Below are 23,134 nucleotides of genomic sequence, written 5' to 3' on the forward strand. Positions count from 1 at the left end.
AAAAGGTAAATTTTATTTATTCACAGTATGTACTATATATAAACATATACACATATTTATACAAATACATAAACATACACATATATAAATATATGCAATAACTTTTATATCTACTTTTACTAAGAAAAAAAAATCAAAAACTCTTAATTATTCTTAACACAGGTGAATACAAATTATTAAGTTTAACATTAAGTAGATGAAAATATATAATTACATTTACATTTTCATATAAAATATTTACAAGAGAATATTGTTTTTTTTATATTACATTATTCACAATAATTGAAAAAAAAAAAGGAAAAAATATACACAGATAAATAGATAAAAATATATGTACATATTTGTATGAGAAAAAAAAAATAATAAATAAATACATATACATATTGTTTACTATCATGATGTAAAAAGTAAATGAATTAGCGCACAATTATAAGAGTCTTATATTGTTCTATTCCGCAAAATTTTATTTACAAAAAGGTATATGCGTTTGTATATGCGTTTATGTATGTGTTTATACAGATGTTTGCATACGTGCTTGTATATGTGCATATACGTAATTTGTTAATGGGGAAATTTTAAAAAACAGAATAAAAAATTACAATAAAATAAAAGTACGAAATAAATATATATATATATGAAAAGAACGTATAAGTGGGGTTTAAAATGATGGATTATTAATTTTGCTACAACCATAAAATAATACATGCTATATTATATAGATAATTTTGCATTTAAAAATATAATAGTGAGTAGAATATTTAAAATGAAGTATATCTCACTTTTATACATATGTTCATGTACATTATTTAATATAAGCAACTACTTATGATATTACACACAAACAAATTATTGTATATCTAGTATGTACGTATATATATACAAATACGTCTAAGGAACATATAACAAAAATTAATATAGGAAAAGTTTACTATAAAGCCACATGAATAGTTCAAAATAAAAAAAAAAAAAAAAAAAAAAAAAAAAAAATATGCATATATTACATATGCATATATTACATATACATATATTACATATACAATATTATGTATACGTGATGAAAAAATATTGTCGATGAAATAAAAACAATATAAAAATGAGAATTTATATAAATTTATTTACATGGAAAACACAGTACCATATATTATAGTTAGGTTCACATTATAAGTAGTGCACAAATAAATAAATATATATAAATAAGTATATATAACTATTTTATGTAATTTACCCTATAGCTGTAAAATATTTTACAATAACATAAAAGTCTATTTAAAATACATTGCATTTAACAAAGATAATAAACAACACAAAATATAACACAAACTATTCTCCTTTCTTAAAAATAACATGAACAGAATTTTTTAAAATAATATATATTTGTAAATTCTTTCACTTAAACTTTTTCTATGTAAGGATCGTATGTGTACATAAAACATGTGTCTTATATATAATAATTAGGTCATATAAAATTAATTAAAACTAAAATAAATTAAAAAAAATAAATATAAAAAATAGAGGGAAATAAAAATACATACATATATGCATACATATATACATACATGAAAAAAATTAAATGTTCTATTTATTTATTTAAAATTGTAAAATCGTAAAAACATAAAATCTCCATATGTTTACGCATGTACATGCACATATAATATATATACACGTGTCAGTATTTCCTATAAATAACTATAAAACTAAAAATTATATTTTATTATACGAATGTACGTTTGCATAAGTGGTGTAGTATAAATTAACGATGGATATGTGTTCTGTTTATAAGTCTTTAAATATATTTGTACATGTACATATATATAATTATACGTTTTAATTATAAAATTTGCATATAAAACATACTGGCACGTGTATTGATAATTTGTTCAATATTCGGTGTAATGTCGTCTATTTCTCTCGTGTTGACAGCCGTTTTTTTGTTAAAACTATAAATATTTTAAACCTTTTTACGTAAAAATTAAAAAAAAAAAATAATAATATAAAATACAATAATATGAAATAAAACAATAAACTTTTGTATATATATATATAAACATAAGCGTATTCATGCAATGCTTTTCCAATCTTATGATTCTTTAAAATTATTTTTTCCTAAATAAGTTCTTCAAAGTATTTTTCAGCGTGTAAATAATACTTCTATTGCATATGTGTAAATATAATATATTTCTTTTATATTCCTCACTATATATTTTTACTTATGTTTGTCCATATAAAAATATAACGTTCAATATACACATAAAATACTCAACGGTAAAATGGGCAACTATATATATATATATATGTATGTGTGTATATATATACATGTGCATATGTTCTTTATAAATATATGCGTAAACTGGAAAAACAGAAACGTTATTCTTTGACAAGCATACCTTTATAAATAGGAGTGTACATATATTTAATCATCAACATGTTACAAAATTATTTTTTATGTACTATAACAATATGCGTCTTAACACGAGTTTAACACACACTTACAACACTGTCGAATACTTAACACGTATATATGTATAAGTATTATATATATATATATATATATATATATATATATATATATGGTATAACTTAATAATTAAAAAAAGTGTGTTAAATACTTAGACTCATATACGATGTAAAACTGAATTAATCCCTATATAAATAGAAAAAAAAAAAAAAAAAAAAAAAAAAAAAAAAAATGTGACAAGTTCCTTCATGCCTTTGTAGTAATTTTTTCTTGTCAAAATAAATAAGATATGTTTTCAAGCATAATAAACATGCAAACATTAGAACATATAGAATATATACAAACACGTTAATACAAAATATTTTAAGCAAGTAATAAACATATAATATGTGCGTAAATAATCAAATTCCGTTAATTGTTCCTATTTCATAAATATAAAAATAAATAAATAAATGAATAAAAAAAAAAAAAGAAAAAAGTATAATTATTACATATATATACATACACTTATAATATGTAATACATTAAATATATTGTATAATGAATAATTATATAATACTATATTATCTACATTTCATTGGGCATATAATTTTTTATATGTAACATAAATAATTACTTATTTTAAGAAAATATACATATTTTATATATTCCTTTGCAGTCTATATATTGATAATATATTTTTAATATAATAATTAACATATACATAAGTGTATTTAAATGGATAAATATATATTATTTGTATATACATAAATTTTTTTCCACTACATGTATATATATATATATATATAAATATATATACATTTGTGCTTTTTTATTACTTATTTTTCGCCTTCTTCGTTTTTCACCTTTATTTACTGATTATTTATGTTTCAAAAATTCTCTATAAAATTTTCGTTTTTCTTTTCCTTTATATCGTAAAATGTATACAATTAATATATATATACATACGTATTATATATAAATATATGTATAACTGTGGGGTTTAAAATTTTTGTTTTTTATTATATACATATATATATATTTTTTTTTGTTCCATGTATTTTTTATAAATAATATATATAAATATATATAATATATAAATGTATATAATATATAAATGTATATAATATATAAATATATATAATATATAAATATAAAATTAAAAAATATATATATATATTTTATTAACAAATTTACATATTTATTAAATACATAAAAATATTCATTTTTGAATATTTAATTTTTGCCTGAAAAATTTTTATATTGCAAAATATTTTACAATCTCATATAAAAGAAATATGCATAATATATATATATATGTATATATACACTTAAATATTTATTATATATATATATATATATATATTTTTTTAATTATAGGTTAATCATCGTATATATACATGACTATTTTTACAATATATTATGTATTTATGTATATATATATATATATATATATATATATATATATATAATATATATATATATATGTATTTATGTACGTATTTATATATAACATTAATTTTTACTATCATTAATATATATATATGTATATATATAATATGTATATATATATATATATAAATATATATGTATAATGTATATATGTATATATGCATATGTGAACATAATATTATATATAAATGTAAAAATGTATTAATAAAAGTGCATGTAATAATATTAAATTATCATTCAACTTATTGTGCACGCTTATTTTTGAAGTACAAATTTTTTTGTCCTTCTATTTATATTATCTTGAAGTAATATGAAAAAAAAAAAGAAAAAATACTTTTAAAATATTCTTTATAAGAGAGCATATTACATTTATTTCGAATGCTTTCATCCGTAGTAAAAAAAATAAAATAAAATAAAATAAATAAAACTATACAATTAAATAAATTTATAAGCCTTTTGAAAATGTTTTGTGTTATATCATTCAAATAAGCGCAGAATATATATAATATATCAAACGTTTCTGTAAAAAAATAGTAAGTATAAATGTATATACTTATTAATGATATCATATGTAATTATAAATACAGTAATGAAAAAATTAGTATAATTAAACAAAACGTATATATTGAAATACATACATATACTGTACACAAAGCGTATGTATTATATATAAGCGGCATTTTAAGTCATCAAGCATGAAATAACTCTTTTTGTGCAAAGATTAGCGTATATGCATGTATACATATATATACATACGTGTGTATTATAATAAATGTATTTTCTTACCTTTTTTCATGTACGAATATTTTATTAATAGCATTTTTATTACATATACACAAAAAAAAAAAAAAAAAAAAAAAATTCTTATAATAATGTTAAAAAAGTATATATAAAGATTTTTTACTAAAAAAAAAAAAAAAAATACGTTAATTTCCATTGTATGTTCATATTTTTTGCTTCTTTATTTTTTAATTTAAATATTTGTTTTAACATTTTATTTTGGAAAGGTAATAACATTTTCCGAATATTTTATTTCCTCCTGTAAATTTATTGTACTACCCTTTTTGCAATTTTCTAATGGGCATTATTATCCCCAATAAAATGCATATACACATGAAACAGCCTTCATTTATCCTTTTTTTTTTTTTTTTCGTACTTTTATAAATTTAAATAGCATAAAAAAAAAAAAATGTTTTGATTACAGCTAAATACTCGAAATGAATTAACTTTTTTTTAACTTTACAAATGATATCATAATAAAATATTTCTTATTGCATGTTGTACTATTATCATGAAAAGGGAAGAAAAAATTAGGTATCCTTTTTGTGTACGCATATATGTATAAATATGCTTATTTATATGTATACATACACACATCTGTACAGATGTGTACGTTTAACACATTGAACTAAGAATAGGTTGCTCCATTACAATGTATATTTATTGCACTTTTCTGTTATTATGTTCTTTCTATATATTACTTTATTAATAATGTTATTACAACCAAAAAATGAGGGGTGGAAATGTTTTAATGTTATTAAAAAAAAAATTAATTATTAGTAAAAGATGAAGGCAAAATGGCTTTTTTTCTTTTTTATTTCATGTATAAAACAAACAAACATTAAAGTTTTTGTGTGTATAATCCACTTTTCATTTTATTTTATTTTACTTTTTTTTTTTTTTACTTAAAAGAAGAAATAAAAAAAAAAATAAAAAAAAAAAAAAAAAAAAAAAAAAAAAAAAAAAAAAAAAAAAAAAAAGAAAAAAAAACAGATAATTTATAAGCATAAAAATTTTACATAAAATTCAAAGTTATTTTTGTTATGAAATACATATAAAATGAGCTACTTGAACAACTGTACAAATATGCATTAAAAATAATTATTACATAAATATTTATATATATATATATATGTACACACATATATATGAATTTTATATGTATGCATAAATTCGCTTCTATAAATAAAAAGATACTAATTTGTGCAAAAGCCCAAAGAGGAACAAAATTTTTTTTTATTAACATTATATATACATAAATATATGTATATATGTATATGTATATATGTGTATGTTTATATGTATATATGTATATGTTTATATGTATGTGTATATATGTGTATATGTATATATGTATATGTATATATGTATATGTATATATGTATATGTATATATGTATATATGTATATATGTATATATTTATATGTATTTATGTATGTATATGTGTATACGTGTATCTATGTATATATATGCGTAAATTTATGTATATATGTCTGTATGTACGTCTATATCTTTATATAGGGCCACCTTACTTTTCTTCATAATCCGCTATACCCCCTTCAGTTATAGCGAATACGGCTTCTCCTTCTGGTAAAACAGGAGAATCATAAATTTTACAAATTCTACTTTCACCCCTTCCTTTTCTTAAATATAAACGCGTTTGGCTAGCATGCGCAATTATATTTCCTCCAATTGGTATTTTTTCTTGACCACCAAACATACTTATGGCATCTACTTTTGCCACAACTTGATTAGTTATTAAAACTGCAACTCCATATATATCTGCCATTCTTTGTAATCCTCTTAAAAATCTACATAGATGAGATTGTCTATTAGCTAGTTCACCTCTACCAATGTATTCAGATCTATATAAAGCTGTTGCTGAATCGACAATTATTAGAGCAAATCTCGTACCTGCCATCATTGCACTTGCATCTACTAATAACTCTGATTGATGATCGCAATTATATGCCTTAGCATATGCTATATTGTTTAAGCAATCTGATGGATGCAAACCATATCTTTTAGCTATAGCTACAATACGTTCAGGTCGAAAAGTACCTTCTGTGTCTATCCATAAACATTTCCCCTCCCCTCCTGATTTTTCAACTGGCAATTGACATGTAATTGCTAATGTATGACACAGTTGACTTTTTCCTGTACGAAATTCTCCAAATAATTCAGTAATTCCCCCTGTTTCTATACCTCCTTTTAATAATGAATCTAATTGCTTTGATCCTGTTGTAAACTTTATTAAATTTTGCCTTGCATCATGATAATCAATTGCATTGCAAAAACCTGAATTACATAGCTCTTTACATGCTTTTTTTAATTTTTCCGCTTTTTGTTCACTTATACCTTTTATAGCACATAATGTACGCATAGGAGCATATGCTACACATTCTACTGTTTGTAGCCCACCTTCTCTAAGTAATTCTAAATCTCTTTTTACAAATCCTTTTGCTAATAGTTGCTCTATTTTTAATGGCCCTGAGGAAAATGGCTCATCTTCTATTTCTACTTCAGTACTTGTATTTGAAATTTTATGGGTTATTTCTTCTTGTACGTTTGCTGGTTTCATTGTTAGACATAACCAAAAAGAAAATGTACAGTATAATATAGTACAATATAATATACGAAAGGATAAATAAAAAATAAAATTTATTTAGAGTTCATATTTTATCCTTCGTAAAAAATTAATACGCTTAAAATTAATAGATATATTCATATTTTATCGGGCGTGAAGGGGTTTCTCCCTAACTCTTTTATTTTATTTTATATATATATATACTTATATATATATATATATATTTTTTTTTTTTTATCATATAAGGAATCATGTGTATTTTTTTTTTTCTTTATTCTACTTTTATTTCAAGAAATTTATGAATTATTTTATTATTATCAAATTGATGATAAAAGGTGTGTTAATTTTTAACTCAATTATAAATACACAATTATATATACGTATATATAAATAAAAAAAAAAAAAAAAAAAAAAAAAAAATTAAACAGATGTTAGTATATATACATGAAGTGAAATTAAAAACGTACAATTAAATAATTAAAGTACTAAATAGTATAATCAATCAAAATTAAATAAACTTGAAAAGTAAAAAGATTAAATAAAAAATTGAGATAAAAAACATATAAGAAAACAAACAAGAAGGAAAAAGTATTTCAAAGTTCCAAATTCGATTGAATTTTTTTTTTTTTTTTAATTTTTTGCACATTGAAATATAATTTATGCATCTTTTTGCAAAATTTTCATGTTTTTTTCTGAAAAGGATTCGTATTATTCTTAGCCGTTCATAATAATTAGTAAAAATTATGACATGTTCATGCATTTTTGGTAAAAAAAAAAAAAAAAAAGTTCAATAATTTTAAAATATTGACTTACTGAATTATGCGCTTAATGAAATACTGAAAAACTTCTATCGTGCATGGAAAAAATGAAAAGAAGTAAAACACGTTAACACAATGATAACGTTGTAATTTGTTAAGGATAGAATTGCTATGTAAAGCATAAAAAATAAAAATGAATACAAATGGAAGTTAAATAACTGTATGGCTACCTATGTTATAAAATTTATTCATAACGGTTGTACTGAATACGCACACATGTATTTTATATAAAATTTAAAGTGTGCAGGATCCTTAAATGTGTATATCAAATTAGCTATCTTTATGTTTTAAATGTGTTTCTTTTAATAACTATATTTGTGTAAAAATTAGTTTTCTTTAACAAATGGAAAAGCATTGAAAAGGTGTATAATCACGCCGAGAAATTGTAATCTTATTAAGGCATATTTTAAAGGAGCCTTATTTTTTTTTTTTTGGTACTTATGTCAAGCCAAATTTGAAAGAGCTCTCATTAACTGCGGGAAAAAAGGAAAGAAAAGATGACCTTATTATATGCACATACAATCAGAAGTAATAAAATGATAAAATATTAAAATAATAAAATAATAAAATATTAAAATAATAAAATATTAAAATAATAAAACAATAAAACAGTAAAACAATAAAACAATAAAACAATAAAACAATAAAATATTAAAATAATGAAATAATAAAATATTAAAATAATACAATTTTAAAATTTTAAAATACGAATAGTTAAAATATCATCATATTAAAATAAATCATTTGAAAATTCAGATAATACAAAATCAAATAGTTTTCTGGTATTAATTACTATTTGTATGTGTGCTTTAATTCGTGATATTTGTTTATTCCAGTAGACCAGTTTTCTAAAAGAAGCAAAAAGGTTACTATACATGTAACTACGTGGAGATCCACAACGAGATATAACAAAATAAATATATGCAAACATATAAATGTATACGTACATATACATATATACAAACATATAATAAATACAAACATATAATAAATACATACATATAATATATACATACATATAATAAATACATACATATAAAATATACATACATATACATATATACATACATATACATATACATATATACATACATATACATATATACAAACATATAATAAATACAAACATATAATAAATACATACATATAATATATACATACATATAATATATACATACATATACATATATACATACATATACATATACATATATACATACATATACATATACATATATACATACATATACATATACATATATATAATGTATGATGTATCATTCATGACATATGTGACATTCTTTTTTTTATCTTTTACTCTTCATAAAGATTTATTTTCCTTTTCAAGAATACTATGGCATCTTCTAGAGGCATTTCTAAGTAGAATTCATATCCTATTTGTATGAAAATTTTGTTCTTGTCTATTCTATCAAAAAAAAAAAAAAAAAAAAAAAAAGACATATAACGCATTCGAAAAATAAAAAAAATACATATATATATATATATATATATATATATATATACATATATAAATACATACGCATAAACACATACACACTAATAAAAAAGGACGAAGGTTCAACGTAATAATTAATAGCTGTTCTTTTTTTCGGTTAATTACATGTCTGCATAAGCGTAACTGTCACAACCTAGTAGTGTAAGCGTTTCTATTTCTTTTTGATCCTTCATGTTGATAAACAGTTTGAGATTTTCGACTAGTATTTCCCTGGACAAGTAAAAATATTTTGTGTTGTTTAGGAAATTTTTTTTTTAAAATACCCGCTGGGGTTTAAGCACAAAGCATAAAGTATCAACACTAAATGTGTAATAAGAATATATATTGTTTATCTGTATAAATTTGGCTCATTTTTATTATAAGAAAAAAAATTACACTTTTCATAATTTGTCAAAATATACATTGAAATAATGAAGAATAAACAAATAAATGGCTAAAATATATATATATATATATATATATATATATACATATAAATGAATAAATAAATAAATAAAACAAAATAAAAGGTGCGAATTATTCATCACGTGCCACAATTATCTTTTTTATAATTTCCTGCTCTTACATATCAAATATGTCTTGAAGTATGTCATCTCTCTTTTTTTGCCTTTCTTTTAGTTGTTGATGTAAAACATCATCAATAAAACTTTCACTTTTAAGAATTAATTTTTTGAAATCCTCGTTATTATTTTCACTTAATGCAGCATTTCCTAGTGCATCATACAAATTCATCTTTATAGCATTTTAGAATTCGAGAATATTTTATAAAGAAGAAAAATTAATAGAAGAAAGGAAAAACGCTCTTACAACTTTACGTAATATTTGCAACAACGTAATGTCAACTATTTTTTTTTTCATTCATTTGTTCTTATTATGAGTTAAGAGAATTGTCCACTCAGCTGAGCTTTCGTTTATCATATAGTGTTCCTTTTTTTGTCCTTTTTTTTTTTTTTCCTTTCTAATTGATATTTTTAAATGTAAATTTTTTTTAATTTTTCCGAAACATTATAACTGGTACTTCAAAAAAATTAAAAAAATAGTAAAATAATTGCGGATTATCTCATAAAAAAGTTTACAATAAAACGTAAAAAAAATAATAATAATAAACTTTATAATAATGCCAAAGTAAATGTTTTAACAATAAGTAAAAAACTGTACATCGTATAAAAGTAGTGGGCTTTGAACAGGATCATTAATTACGAAATGTAGCTGCGAGATGTAAAAGAATTTCAAAATGTATACAAAAAAATTGCAGCAAAATTGTACCAAAAAAATGCGGTAAAATTGAAGCAAAGAATGCAGCAAAATTGAAGCAAAGAATGCAGCAAAATTGAAGCAAAGAATGCAGCAAAATTGAAGCAAAGAATGCAGCAAAATTGAAGCAAAGAATGCAGCAAAATTGAAGCAAAGAATGCAGCAAAATTGAAGCAAAAAATATGGCAAAATTGTAGCAAAGAATGCAGCAAATTTGAAGTAAAAAATATGGCAAAATTGTAGCAAAGAATGCAGTAAAAATGTGGAAAATAAAATTAAAATAAAACGAAATAAAACCATCTGACGTAGGTAATAAGTGCCGAATAACAAGAAACCTTATATGAAAAAAAAAAAAAATTTATATCAAAATTAACATGGGACGAAGAGAGACAATCATGAAGAACAACGTTTTAAAATAAAAAATTAAGCCAAATAGGAATACAAACAATGCATGTAAAGGATATTCAAACATAGTGTTAAAAATAAAAAGAGCTGTAAAAAAAGCAGCAAACGGAGCATCAAGAAGGGCGGGACATACAGAGGAAGGCATATATAATGTATAGGGTGAGGAGAATTTCCGTTTATTGCAAGGAGCAAAAAACGGAATATATGCGCAATCTCATCACTTTGACTTCCCCCCCCCTTTTATGTCTAACCACGTGCAGGCACGAATTAATTGGTAATCCATTCGAGTATTACCGAAATGAACTGAGTATATTTTTCATTGTTGGTACTAAAATTTTGCAAAATATTTATAATTGATGAAAGTCTTTTCTTTTGCGTAGAACAGGCTTTTTTTATATGATCATAAGATTTTTTAGAATTTTCAAGTATGTGAACATTCTTTACAGCATTTTGAAATTTTAACAACTCTTGAAAACGATGTTTTTTTTCAAAATTTTTAATTTGGACTATACCTTGATACATGTTGTATTCTTGGTTTAAACATGAAAAGTATATTTGTTGGTCTTTCATTTGATTTAATAAATGATCATATGTTTTTGTGAGTTCACTTAAATGCTCAGTTAAGTATTTTTTTTTATTTTTTGTTGTTTTTACATTTTTTTTTAGCAATGAAATTTCATGTTGTATTTTGAAAGAAACATTAACACCACTTTCGTAATTTTTTTGAAATAATTCCTTCTTATTATCTAAATCATTTCTTTTACTTAAGGCAAGTTTTATGTTTGCTAAAATAATGTTTTTTTGCTTTTTCATATTTTCTATGAAGATATTTTTCTCTTGTTGTTGCTTTTTTAACTGTATAATATCCTTATTCTCTATGTATTCCTTAATTACTCCTTTCAATTTTTTTTTTTCTGTAATTTTTTCTTCAAAAAAAAGTATTTTATTTTCATAATTTAGCAAGTCTTGTTGATATTGCTCTTTCTCATTTTTCAAGTTATTTATATCTATGTTCAGACTTTCTTTCTTGTTTTTATATTCCTCTGCTTTTACATTTATATTTTCATTCCACTTGAGCATTTCATCGTCTATTTTTTCAATTTTAAGTAATGTGTCATTATTTTTAGAAGCAAACTTTTCTAACTGTAAGCGAATATATAAAATGTTTTTATTTAATTTTTTAATAATATCTTTAACGTTTTTGTAATTTTCTTGAAGTTCACATTTTTTTTGTCCTAATATTAAACATAAATCTTTCCCTTTTAAAATCTCTTCATTAATATTGCTATTTTCATTTTGTATTTTTATCATTTCAGATTGTTTGAAAAACCATTGTTTTTCTAATAATCTGCTATCCTTTATTATATCACTAATTTGTTTATTTAATTTTTGTATCTTCATTTCTAATGTTACGGGAATACCATGTAGGTCTGCCCCTTTTTTGTTCTTTTTATCGAACTCCTCATTTAATCTATCTACTTCTACTTGTTTATTTTCTATCAAGTGATGATTTTTTCTAATAATATTGTCATAATTGCATAGAATGGAATTTTTTTCATCATATTCTTCGTTTAATTTATTCATTTTTTTTTCCATATTTTCTCTTTTGGTGCTTTCCAAAATTTGTTGAATTTTAATACGAACAATATCGTTTTTGTAATTTTCCATTTCGCTTTCTTTTTTTATAATATTTTCTTTAACAGCAGCTAGTTCACTCTTCAATTTTGAAGAGAAATGTCCAATCTTAATTTCTTCTGTATACACATTTATAATTTTGTCTATGTTTTGATTAATCCCATTTTTTATTACTTTTATCTTATTTTCTCTTATTCGTACATCTTTATGTATATTTTGTATTACATCATTAATCTCATCGTATTTTTTTTTTTCATTTCGAATTTTTTCTTTTATTTTTTCATTATATTGACATATTTCTTCTATATTTTTTTCTAAAATTTCCTTGTCCATTTTAACCTTTTCCTTATCCCTTTTTAACATCCTAAATTCCATTAGGAGCTTTTCCTTTTTCTCTTTTTCAATTATGTTCTCCTTTTTTAACTGTTCAATACTTTTTTCTAACTCACTTACGTTTGACTTTAATTGATTTAACTTGTTATTAATCTCATCAATAGCTTCATCTCTTTTCTTCATGTTACTAATTGAATCATTAAAATTTTTGATAAGTTTATTTTTTTCTTCTTTCAAAATAGATACCTCCTTTTTTTCCTCTTTTATTAATTTCTGCAAATTTTGACATTCCGTTTCTTCATTTTTGTACAACTCTTTTTTTATACTAATTCTGCTGCTCAATTCGTTCAGTTCATGTTTCATTTTGCTTAAAATATTTTCCTTTTTATTAATTGTTTTTTGCTTTATTTTCATTTCCTTATTTGATGAAAGAACATTCTCGCTGATCTTAGAATTTACATGAACATAATCATAATATTTTTTTAAGTTATTTAATTCTAAGAGGCTATTATTCAATTTGTAATCTATTTCTATGTAATAATTTAATGCTTTTTTTAATTCAAGTAGTTCATTATTATACATTTTTTTTAATTCTATATTTTCATTTGTGTAAATATCCTTTTGACATTTAATACTTTCCAAGGAGTTCATTAATTCTTGTTCTCTGTTTATTAAAAGCTCACTTTCTTTATTTATTCTAAACAACTCAAGTCCTGCATTTTTTACATCCTCCTCTAACTTTCTTTTTTCGTGCTCTCTCGCCCTTAATTTTTCTAACAATAAGCTTTTCTTTTTTTTCAACTGATCATGTAAAATGTCTTTCAAGTTTTCAAGTTTGCTGCTACTCCTTTGTTCTTCGCTTATCCTATTGGCTCTATTTACGGCCTTAATTTTATTGTCTGCTCGTCCATTAGCATTATCATTATCATTAATCTTACTCCCTTCGGCACTTTTCCCTTCCGTGTTTCTTATATTTGTCCCATCTCTACAAAATGGAACATTTTTTTCTTTTGCTTTTTCGTCCAAGCCATGATCAATTCTCCTCTTAACACTGTTAGACGTGGTCATACAGCTCTTTCTATCACTGTCTGTAAGATAATATTGCCCCCTTTCTTCTTCATCTCCTTCCACATATTCAACAGTACCGCTCTGTACATCTTCCACACCCTCAGTTGGGGAAAAATTTACAAAACTGGTATTATCATAATAACTTTTGCCACTTATTTCATCTAGTGGATAATCCAAAGAAGTATGATCTTTCTTCAGCTCTGTGCTTAGGTAGCTAACAGTGTCCTCATTGCTAATAATAGAATCATTAGTTCTAACAGTACTGATGATATTATTTTGTTTAACTGCTTCTTCTACTGTAGAAAAATTGCTGTCTCTTTTACTAGCATCAGACTTACTTGAACTGATTAAACTTTTCTTCATTTGGTCATTTTTTTGATAAACATTCCTATTACCCTTTCTTATGCCTATATTCGAATCAGCCTTTTCTGATATAAAATCAGACACAATGTTATCTTCTATGTTTTCATTGCTAGTTGAAGTATATAGTTTTTTATTTTTATCTTTTTTATTTTTATCTTTTTTATTTTTATCGTTTTTATTTTTATCTTTTTTATTTTTATCTTTTTTATTTTTATCGTTTTTATTTTTATCTTTTTTTTCTTTATCTTTTTTATTTTTATCTTTTTTATTTTTATCTTTTTTATTTTTATCTTTTTTATTTTTATCTTTTTTATGAGCACATGATTGAAAACCCATATTTTTATGCCCCTTTTTTTGTTCGTACGATAATTTAAGGAAAGATTAGCGAATTTATGAGAGCGTATAATGCGCATGTGCACACGTAAATACACACATGCACGTACGTAGGACTTTGTATATGTATGTGTATATATATATGCATAAATAAGTATACGTAGGTATATATATGTAAATATACATATGCTTTCGCATATGTTTGTCTACATAACGAGTAACAAAAATATACATCTTACAGTGAAAATTTTCCTATAATAAATACAGTTCATTAATTTTTTCCCCTTTTGATAAACATAGAATTTGATAAAAAAAAAAAAAAAAAAAAGCGTAAAAATATATATATGCATAATGTGTATACTATTGTTTTAACTCTCTTTAATTAAGCGCAATGGATCTTCTCAGCAATTTAGACAAAAAAAAAAAAAAAAAAAAAATGAGAAAGTAAAAATAAAAGTGAAGGAGAACGAAAAAGAGAGAAACTTTTTTATATTGGCACAAAATAATGGGTAAAAATGTCCTTTTATTTCTATGATGTATAGAAGAAAAATGGTCAAATAAAAATGAAAAAATGGAAAAAAAAAAGATATACTGACGTTCCTAATTAGACCATAATCATTTTGACGGGGAGAATATTTCATTTTTTTTTTCATTACAAAAATATATATTTATGTATCTATGTACCCCTCCTACGTTTTTCCAATTTTTTTTACACCTCGTGCCCTTCAAAGGAACAGCGAATGTACAGGGATACTTGCCATCATCTCTGACATGTTTGCATTATCCTGTATCTTATCAAAATGGAGGATGTGAATTATATAAATGCAATACGTTTGTGATAATGTAAAGAAAAAAAAAAAAAAAGCATATATGTTGTTCCTCCTACATCATGTAGAAAGAAAATATTAACATAAAAAATTTTATTTTTTCTCAAAAAAAAAAAAAAAAAATGTACCACCCTGTTGTAGTTCAACAAGCTTTGAGATGTTGTACCTTACCATTCTGAGTTTCCCAATTGAATTTTTTTTTTTTTTTTTTTAAAATAACATATAGCGCATTAAAATTTTTGAGACAAAAAAAAAAAAAAAAGACTCACCTGTGATTAATTTACACGCCGTTTTAATAAGCTACATGTAGCATATTATAATTAGTTCTGAAGAAGGAACAAGCAAACTATACATACATAATTTACAATTTTTGAAACAGCTTGTGATGTGGCACATACGAGTGCTGTAGGCTCGAACATAACTATGTTTCTTGCTCAACAAAGAATGCAAAAATATTTACAATTTTGTAAGGCATCATAAATAAGGAAAAAACGAAAACGGCAAAAAGAGCGAAATGTGGGTTTTGCAAGCTTATATTGCATACATGCATACATACATACATACATACATACATGCATACATACATACATACATGCATACATACATACATGCATACATACATACATACATACATACATGCATACACACATACATACATACATACATACATGTATGTTTATATGTATGTACATATCAACACTTATGTTTAAACCCTTTTAATTGCACAACCATGTCCAGGTATACATGCTACTACACAAGATGGTACGAAGGAACCTCCTCTTTTTGTAAGTATTTAAAGTGTTAGCACAATCCGTCATTTTGGAACTATATAATTTTAAACACTTTTATACTCCCCGTAGGGTAAAGCCAAACAGTGCCAATGACTATCCGTAAAAGTAGCATTTCGTTGGAATATAATTTAGCACGTGAGGATAAATATTAACATAAAAATATTCGAAAAAATGGGCGTAAAAATGAACGCAAAATAATAGGTAAAAATTTACTTAAAAATGGGAGTACATATTTGCGCATTTAAGCCTTAAACCTCTTTTACGCTAAAATTATCCTCTATAAATTTAATTCGTTTTTTTCCTCTCTAATTTCTGAATTTCAATATAGTAAGCATTACATAAACTTCCAGTGCGGACTGCTATCTTCTGATGGCACCGTTTTATGTAGCAATTTTTTTTGTTTTTTTTTTTAAAAACGGCGAACGATTAACCGAACATATACGTGCATTTTATTTTGTTTTATTATATTTTATTATGTTTTATTTTACTTTTTTTTATTATGTTTTATTTTACTTTTTTTTATTATGTTTTATTTTACTTTTTTTTGTTTTGTTTTTATTTTTCATATTGAAACTTACGAACTATGCGCGGCACAAAAAATGAAGTAAACATTAACGCATGTGGTGGAAAAAAAAAAGGATAAACATAGAGCAGTAAATAAATAATTAAATATATCAATATATATGTAAATATACATGTAAAATATACATGTAAAATATACATGTAAAATATTCATGTAAAATATTCATGTAAAATATACATGCAAAATATACATGTAAAATATACATGTAAAATATACATGTAAAATATACATGTAAAATATACATGTAAATATATTTTTGTATGTTCATCCATTTGGAACGGCACATACATTTAAGCGAATGGACTCCCAAAAATTTGGAGATTACAAAAGAAAAGAAATTTACCAATAAAATCGCCTTAGCATTATGAAATTTTAACAAACTCACATGGTCTCATTTTCGCCTTATTTGTAGTCCCATATTTTTTTCATCACATACAATTCTATAATTTACGTATATATATACGACCATACATACATATGCGTGTCATGCATATACATATGTATAATACCACTATAGCGAAAAACGTTTTAATTTTCTGCGGTTTGTTTAATATTGGGAGCTTTATCTTCTTCGCGTGCTGAGCGTTCCTTCAATAAATATAATACCATTTAAGTTATCATACATACGTCCGCACTTCTACAAAGTGCATCGGGAAAAGAGGTATCCCATCACTAGCTACACGTATCAGCGGTATTTACCAGTTGCACGTACAAGCGCATTTTACTAGCTGTAAGTGCTATTGGTATTTACCATCTACACCACACTGCTACACCACACTACTACACCACACTACTACACTACACTGCTACACCACACTACTACACCACACTGCTACACCACACTACTACACTACACTGCTACACGTGATCCAAAATGCACATTCACAAGCTAAGAAAAAAAATAAAAAAGAAAAAGGACAGAAAGTATTTAACGAAGAATTACATATTGAAGAAATTGTTTCTAAATGAAGAGCAGTTCCGGAAATTATGCATTTTCAAAGGAATATATCCTAAGGATTTTAAAGATATTCCTTTAAAATATAGACGTCGGTTTTACAGAAATAAAGTATATTACACCAGAAATGATTTTCAAAAGTTGTCGCATGAAAAAATTATTGCCGATTTTCGAAAAATAAAAATTTATTTAAAAAAATATAAAAATTATAAAACACAGTTACAAGATAAAGAAAAATGTAAAAAAATTATAAAAAATTTTCCAAGGTATAAATTAGACCATATCATAAAAGAAAGATTTCCCATATGTTCATATGCCATAGAACAGTTGGATGATGCACTAAATTGTATCATCGCATATTCTCTTTTACCGTCCAATGAACATTTGGGAATTAAAAATAATCTAATTATTAGCTGTACAGAATTAAAAAATCATTTTCATTATTATATTTATAAAACAAATAAAGTAAAAAAAGCTTTTATAAGTGTAAAAGGCTATTATATACAAGCAGAAATATTACAAAAAAAAATCACTTGGCTAATTCCATATATATTTACTCCTTACTTTGATAACTCAATAAATTTTAATATAATATCCAATTTTACGGAATATTATGTTTCTTTGGTAAAATTCGTTTTGTTTAAATTATATAAAGTGGACAACATACAATATCCTCCCAAAGAAATTGAACTTAGCAAAAATGAAAAGTTAAATCACCTAGCCTATGACCACCTTTTCTCAGCTTACGGTAACACCGCACCGTTGGGGGATCCATATAAGGGAACAGCAGTAAACGAAACGGAGGCAAAGGAAATGGCGGATTCTAAAGTAGGTGCAGAAGATAGCATCGCTTGCACCATTGCACGCGACAAACAAATTAGTAAACATGGTAAGGTCAAAAATGGAAAGGAAAATAAAATAAAAAAAAAAAAAAAGAAAAAAAAAAAAGACGATAAGATTGATCTTGCAGAAGCTACATCTTCAAGTAGCAATCTGTTTACGCAAAATGGGGATAACGATATTACCAAAAATTTTGGGCTCTCTCAAAATTGTGAAGATATAACGGGTAGAGGAAACGGGGGGGCAGACATAGATACTACTGTTGAAGACGTTACACACGCGCAACCTAAAGCGGAATGTAACAAGGAATACAACGTCAAACTTAACCACGCCATAAAGCATAATGCGAACGACGAAGAAGATGGTTTGGAAGAACTCTTTAGAAACCACATTTTCTATATTCACAGCGATATGCCCCTTGACGTACTATCAATAATTATTTTATCATGCGGTGGTATGATATGCTGGAATAACATATTTTCTCCTCTAAAATATGAGAGCGAAAATATTACGCATGAAATATTAGAACTGCATAACTCCAAAAAAATAGATGAATATAATAAACTAGGAAGATTTTTAATACAACCGCAATACATTTTTGATTGTTTAAATAAAAAAAAAATATTACCTTGCAGTGATTATTTTGTTAATAAAACCTTGCCTGTACATCTTTCTCCATTCATTGAAGATGATAATTTTAAAAATTTGGTAAAAACAGAAGAATATGCAATAAATAAGATTCTAACTCAGAATGAAGAAAATAATAAAGAGGAGCAAGAAAGGATATTAGGCAAAGTGGACAGTGCCAATAATAATACTGATGATGAAGAATTGTTAAAATCAGATGACGAAATTACTAATATAACTCTACAAAGATGTAGAACTGCTGCTTTAAATAGTCAATTCGAATTAGAGAATGAAGATAATAATAATAATAATGACAAAATGAAAATAACAGAAGATGTTGACTTATCCAGCATAAATGACTCAACAAAAAAAGAGGAAATACAAAGGCATAAAATTGCTTTGAGTAAAAAGAAGAGAAAGTTATACGCACTTATTGAAAGGGAAGAAAGAAAACAAAAATTAACGATTGAAAATTTTATGAAAAGGGCGAAGAAGAAGAAAAATAAAAGAGCAAAGGGATGTGGAGGTAAAGGTGGGTTGCAAAAATGAAGAAGAAAGAGGATGAAGAGTAAAACACACTATTTTGAATTAAAACCATTTGAATATGAGCAGTAATTTTTTTTTTTTTTTTTTCTTTTTCTCCTTCTCTTTCTCTTTCTCTTTCTTTCGTTATTTCATGCAGCTTCTTTCCCATTTTCATAGTTTAATCTGTTTCACCCACATTTTATGATAGATGATACCTATCCCATTCTGTTACGATAATGTATAAAATGATAACTGCAGCTCATTATGTTATTTACTACATTATGCATATGTATACCTTTAAGTTCTTATTACCTAATAATATGACCCATTAATATAAACTTGAACTGTTCCTTAAGAGAAAGAGGAAAAAAAAAATTTTAAGAATATAATTATTCAAAATGTATATATGGATTACCATCATATGGGTAGCCTTTTTTTTTTTTTTTTTTTTCTATAAATTACATTTCCACAGAATATTGTGTTGTGTTCACAATAGTCGCTGCTTCCACTGTATATTTATAAACACGTGTGAAGACGTACAAATGTAAGAAAATAAATAAATGGATAAATACATACATGCATAATACATATATATATACATATATATATGCATATATACTTATATATGTACGCACCAAACAATTAAGCGGTTAGAATACGTACATATAACATTTCTAAGCAAGTTTTTGCAGTACATCATCATCGTCTCATTTTCACCTCTCAATTTTTTACCATATTCATTACAAATAAAATTTTTACGAATTACCATTATTATACTACTATATGCCTACACGCACAAATGAAAAGTGCAATGTCTAACCTGCAGGACTCACAAGACGATTTCACCCACCGTAGGTAATTAATTGGGAAACCATAATATGATTAAAAAAGCAATTATTTTTTTTTATGCTATTCTATTTTTCCTTTTCTGGCATTCGAAAAAGAACAAATTGACCATAAAAAGGAAGAGGCGTTCATAAATGTGGTATATTCATCTCGTATATACATATGCATCAACTTAAGCTATAAAAGGCATTAAAAAGACATAATTGAATCTTTAAATTTTTTGAAATATCGCCTTTGGCCCCACTTAATTGATGCTTTTTCATTAACAAACATTAACAAACCGATGTGCTGAAAAAATAAAAGGTGATATCGTATATGATCTATCCTTTTTTTACTTAATGTATCATTATCATTTTTTTTCCTTTTTTTTAATAGAAACTTTGACAATCTAATTCCGTCCCTAGTGATAATCAAAGGAATTTAAAATATTTCTGCTTACAGAATTCCCACTCTTTTATGTTATTCCTCCTGAATAGTGAAAGCATGTTCAAAGCGTTGGTATAATTGCCCTTACACCAAGTTATATTCTGCTTTACATTTTTCTAAAACCCCTTCGATATGAAGAATTCTCTTTTTTTTTTACCATTATATATGTATATATATATATATGGATACACTTGTATATATATATACATATGTATGTATCTATATGTACATATACATGCTTATGCACATATACATTCTTATGTACATATACATTCTTATGTTCCTATATTTTTTTCATTTTCCAAACCTCATACTGCAACTGCTAAGCTCTTCCACCTATCGTTTCTTCCTAACTTTGTTGTGCTTTATAAATAAACTAATTTTACTTGAATATTATCTTTAAATTAAAATATTTAAAAAAAAAAAAAAAAAAAAAAAATACATTTTGATAAAAATAAATTAACAAAAAGAAATTTTTTTTTTTTTTTACCTATTTAACAGTTGCGAAAGATAAAAAAAAAAAATAATAATAAAACAATCATTAAGAGAAGCATATATATACGCACATATTTATACATAATACAGGTAATACATATATACATATATATATATATATATATATATATATATGTGCTACAATATACGCAAATTGTTTATTTATTAATTTTTTTTTTTTCTTTGATACTTTTTTTTTTTGCCTTTTTTTGCATATTTCTTTAAATAGTATATTATTACATAATGTGGAATTATGAACTCCATACAATTTTATATTAAAAATGAAAAGGGGAAGATGGAAAATTAAAATATAAAAAAAGGAAAAAGGCATAATGAAATTATAAAAAGTGGACAAAGGCATAAGGAAAGTAGGAAAAAACGAAAATGTGAAGGACTAAAATACCTTGAGAAGGTAAAAATAATAAAAAAGAAAAAAACAACTTTCAGTGCGTATAATAAAAATATTAAATAAGAGTGTACTTAAAATACGGGTATATATATATATATATATGTATGTTACTTCCCCTATTTTCCTTTTTCACTTGAGTTATATGCGTAAGGTAGATATTCATATTTATATATATAAATACATATATATATACATACATACATGAATACATAGTACGCATTTGGTACATTTAAAAAAAGGGGTTGGAACGGTAATGATTATTAAAACCATTAAAAATGCAATTAAAAACAAAATAATAATACTAGAGGGGTATACATATATACATATATGTGTCCGTGTGTATATATGTTAACACATATATATATATATATATACACATGATAATGCGCCAGGCTTTCAAAATTATTAATAAAAAAATAAACGTAAAATTTGAGGAACAAAAACAAACAAACAAAAGAGAAATGAGAAATGAGAAATGAAAAATGAGAAATGAAAAATGAGAAATGAAAAATGAGAAATGAAAAATAAGAAATGAGAAATAAGAAATGAAAAATGAAAAATAAGAAATAAGATAAAAGGGGAATCTTAATCAAAAAAGCAAAACTGCCGCGAACGGATATGCGTATGTACACATATACAAATACGCGCACAAATCGGGATTTATACAACATGTACTCAAACGGTTTGTTGTTACACTTTATTTGTTTTTATCACAATATGCATACACTACTTACGGGACACACCGCTAATAGGATACACCGCTACGCACACATGTTAATGCGTGGGTATCATGCCACACACTCCTACCATTGTGCATTTCTTTCCCATAAAT

The 23,134-nt window shown here is 24.3% G+C and overlaps 4 protein-coding genes across 4 annotated transcripts; 1 reads left to right on the forward strand and 3 right to left on the reverse strand.

The window, feature by feature from the left end:
* Positions 1-6,194: 6,194 nt before the first annotated feature.
* On the reverse strand, positions 6,195-7,247 carry MKS88_002680 (DNA repair protein RAD51; the record flags this gene model as incomplete). Its single annotated transcript, XM_067215710.1, has 1 exon — positions 6,195-7,247. One exon carries the CDS (start codon positions 7,245-7,247, stop codon positions 6,195-6,197), a length of 1,053 nt encoding a protein of 350 aa, XP_067073262.1.
* Positions 7,248-9,385: 2,138 nt separating this feature from the next.
* Positions 9,386-10,319, reverse strand: MKS88_002681 (prefoldin; the record flags this gene model as incomplete). Its single annotated transcript, XM_067215711.1, has 3 exons — positions 9,386-9,497; positions 9,693-9,797; positions 10,153-10,319. 3 exons carry the CDS (start codon positions 10,317-10,319, stop codon positions 9,386-9,388), a joined length of 384 nt encoding a protein of 127 aa, XP_067073263.1.
* Positions 10,320-11,513: 1,194 nt separating this feature from the next.
* On the reverse strand, positions 11,514-14,981 carry MKS88_002682 (uncharacterized protein; the record flags this gene model as incomplete). The annotated part of the gene is made up of 1 exon (XM_067215712.1): positions 11,514-14,981. One exon carries the CDS (start codon positions 14,979-14,981, stop codon positions 11,514-11,516), a length of 3,468 nt encoding a protein of 1,155 aa, XP_067073264.1.
* Positions 14,982-18,053: 3,072 nt separating this feature from the next.
* On the forward strand, positions 18,054-20,150 carry MKS88_002683 (pescadillo-like protein; the record flags this gene model as incomplete). The annotated part of the gene is made up of 1 exon (XM_067215713.1): positions 18,054-20,150. The coding sequence occupies one exon, from the start codon at positions 18,054-18,056 to the stop codon at positions 20,148-20,150; it is 2,097 nt and encodes a 698-aa protein (XP_067073265.1).
* Positions 20,151-23,134: the final 2,984 nt, after the last annotated feature.

The sequence above is a fragment of the Plasmodium brasilianum genome, chromosome 9 (assembly GCF_023973825.1).
Source record: "Plasmodium brasilianum strain Bolivian I chromosome 9, whole genome shotgun sequence".
In the NCBI taxonomy this organism is placed as follows: Eukaryota; Apicomplexa; class Aconoidasida; order Haemosporida; family Plasmodiidae; genus Plasmodium; species Plasmodium brasilianum.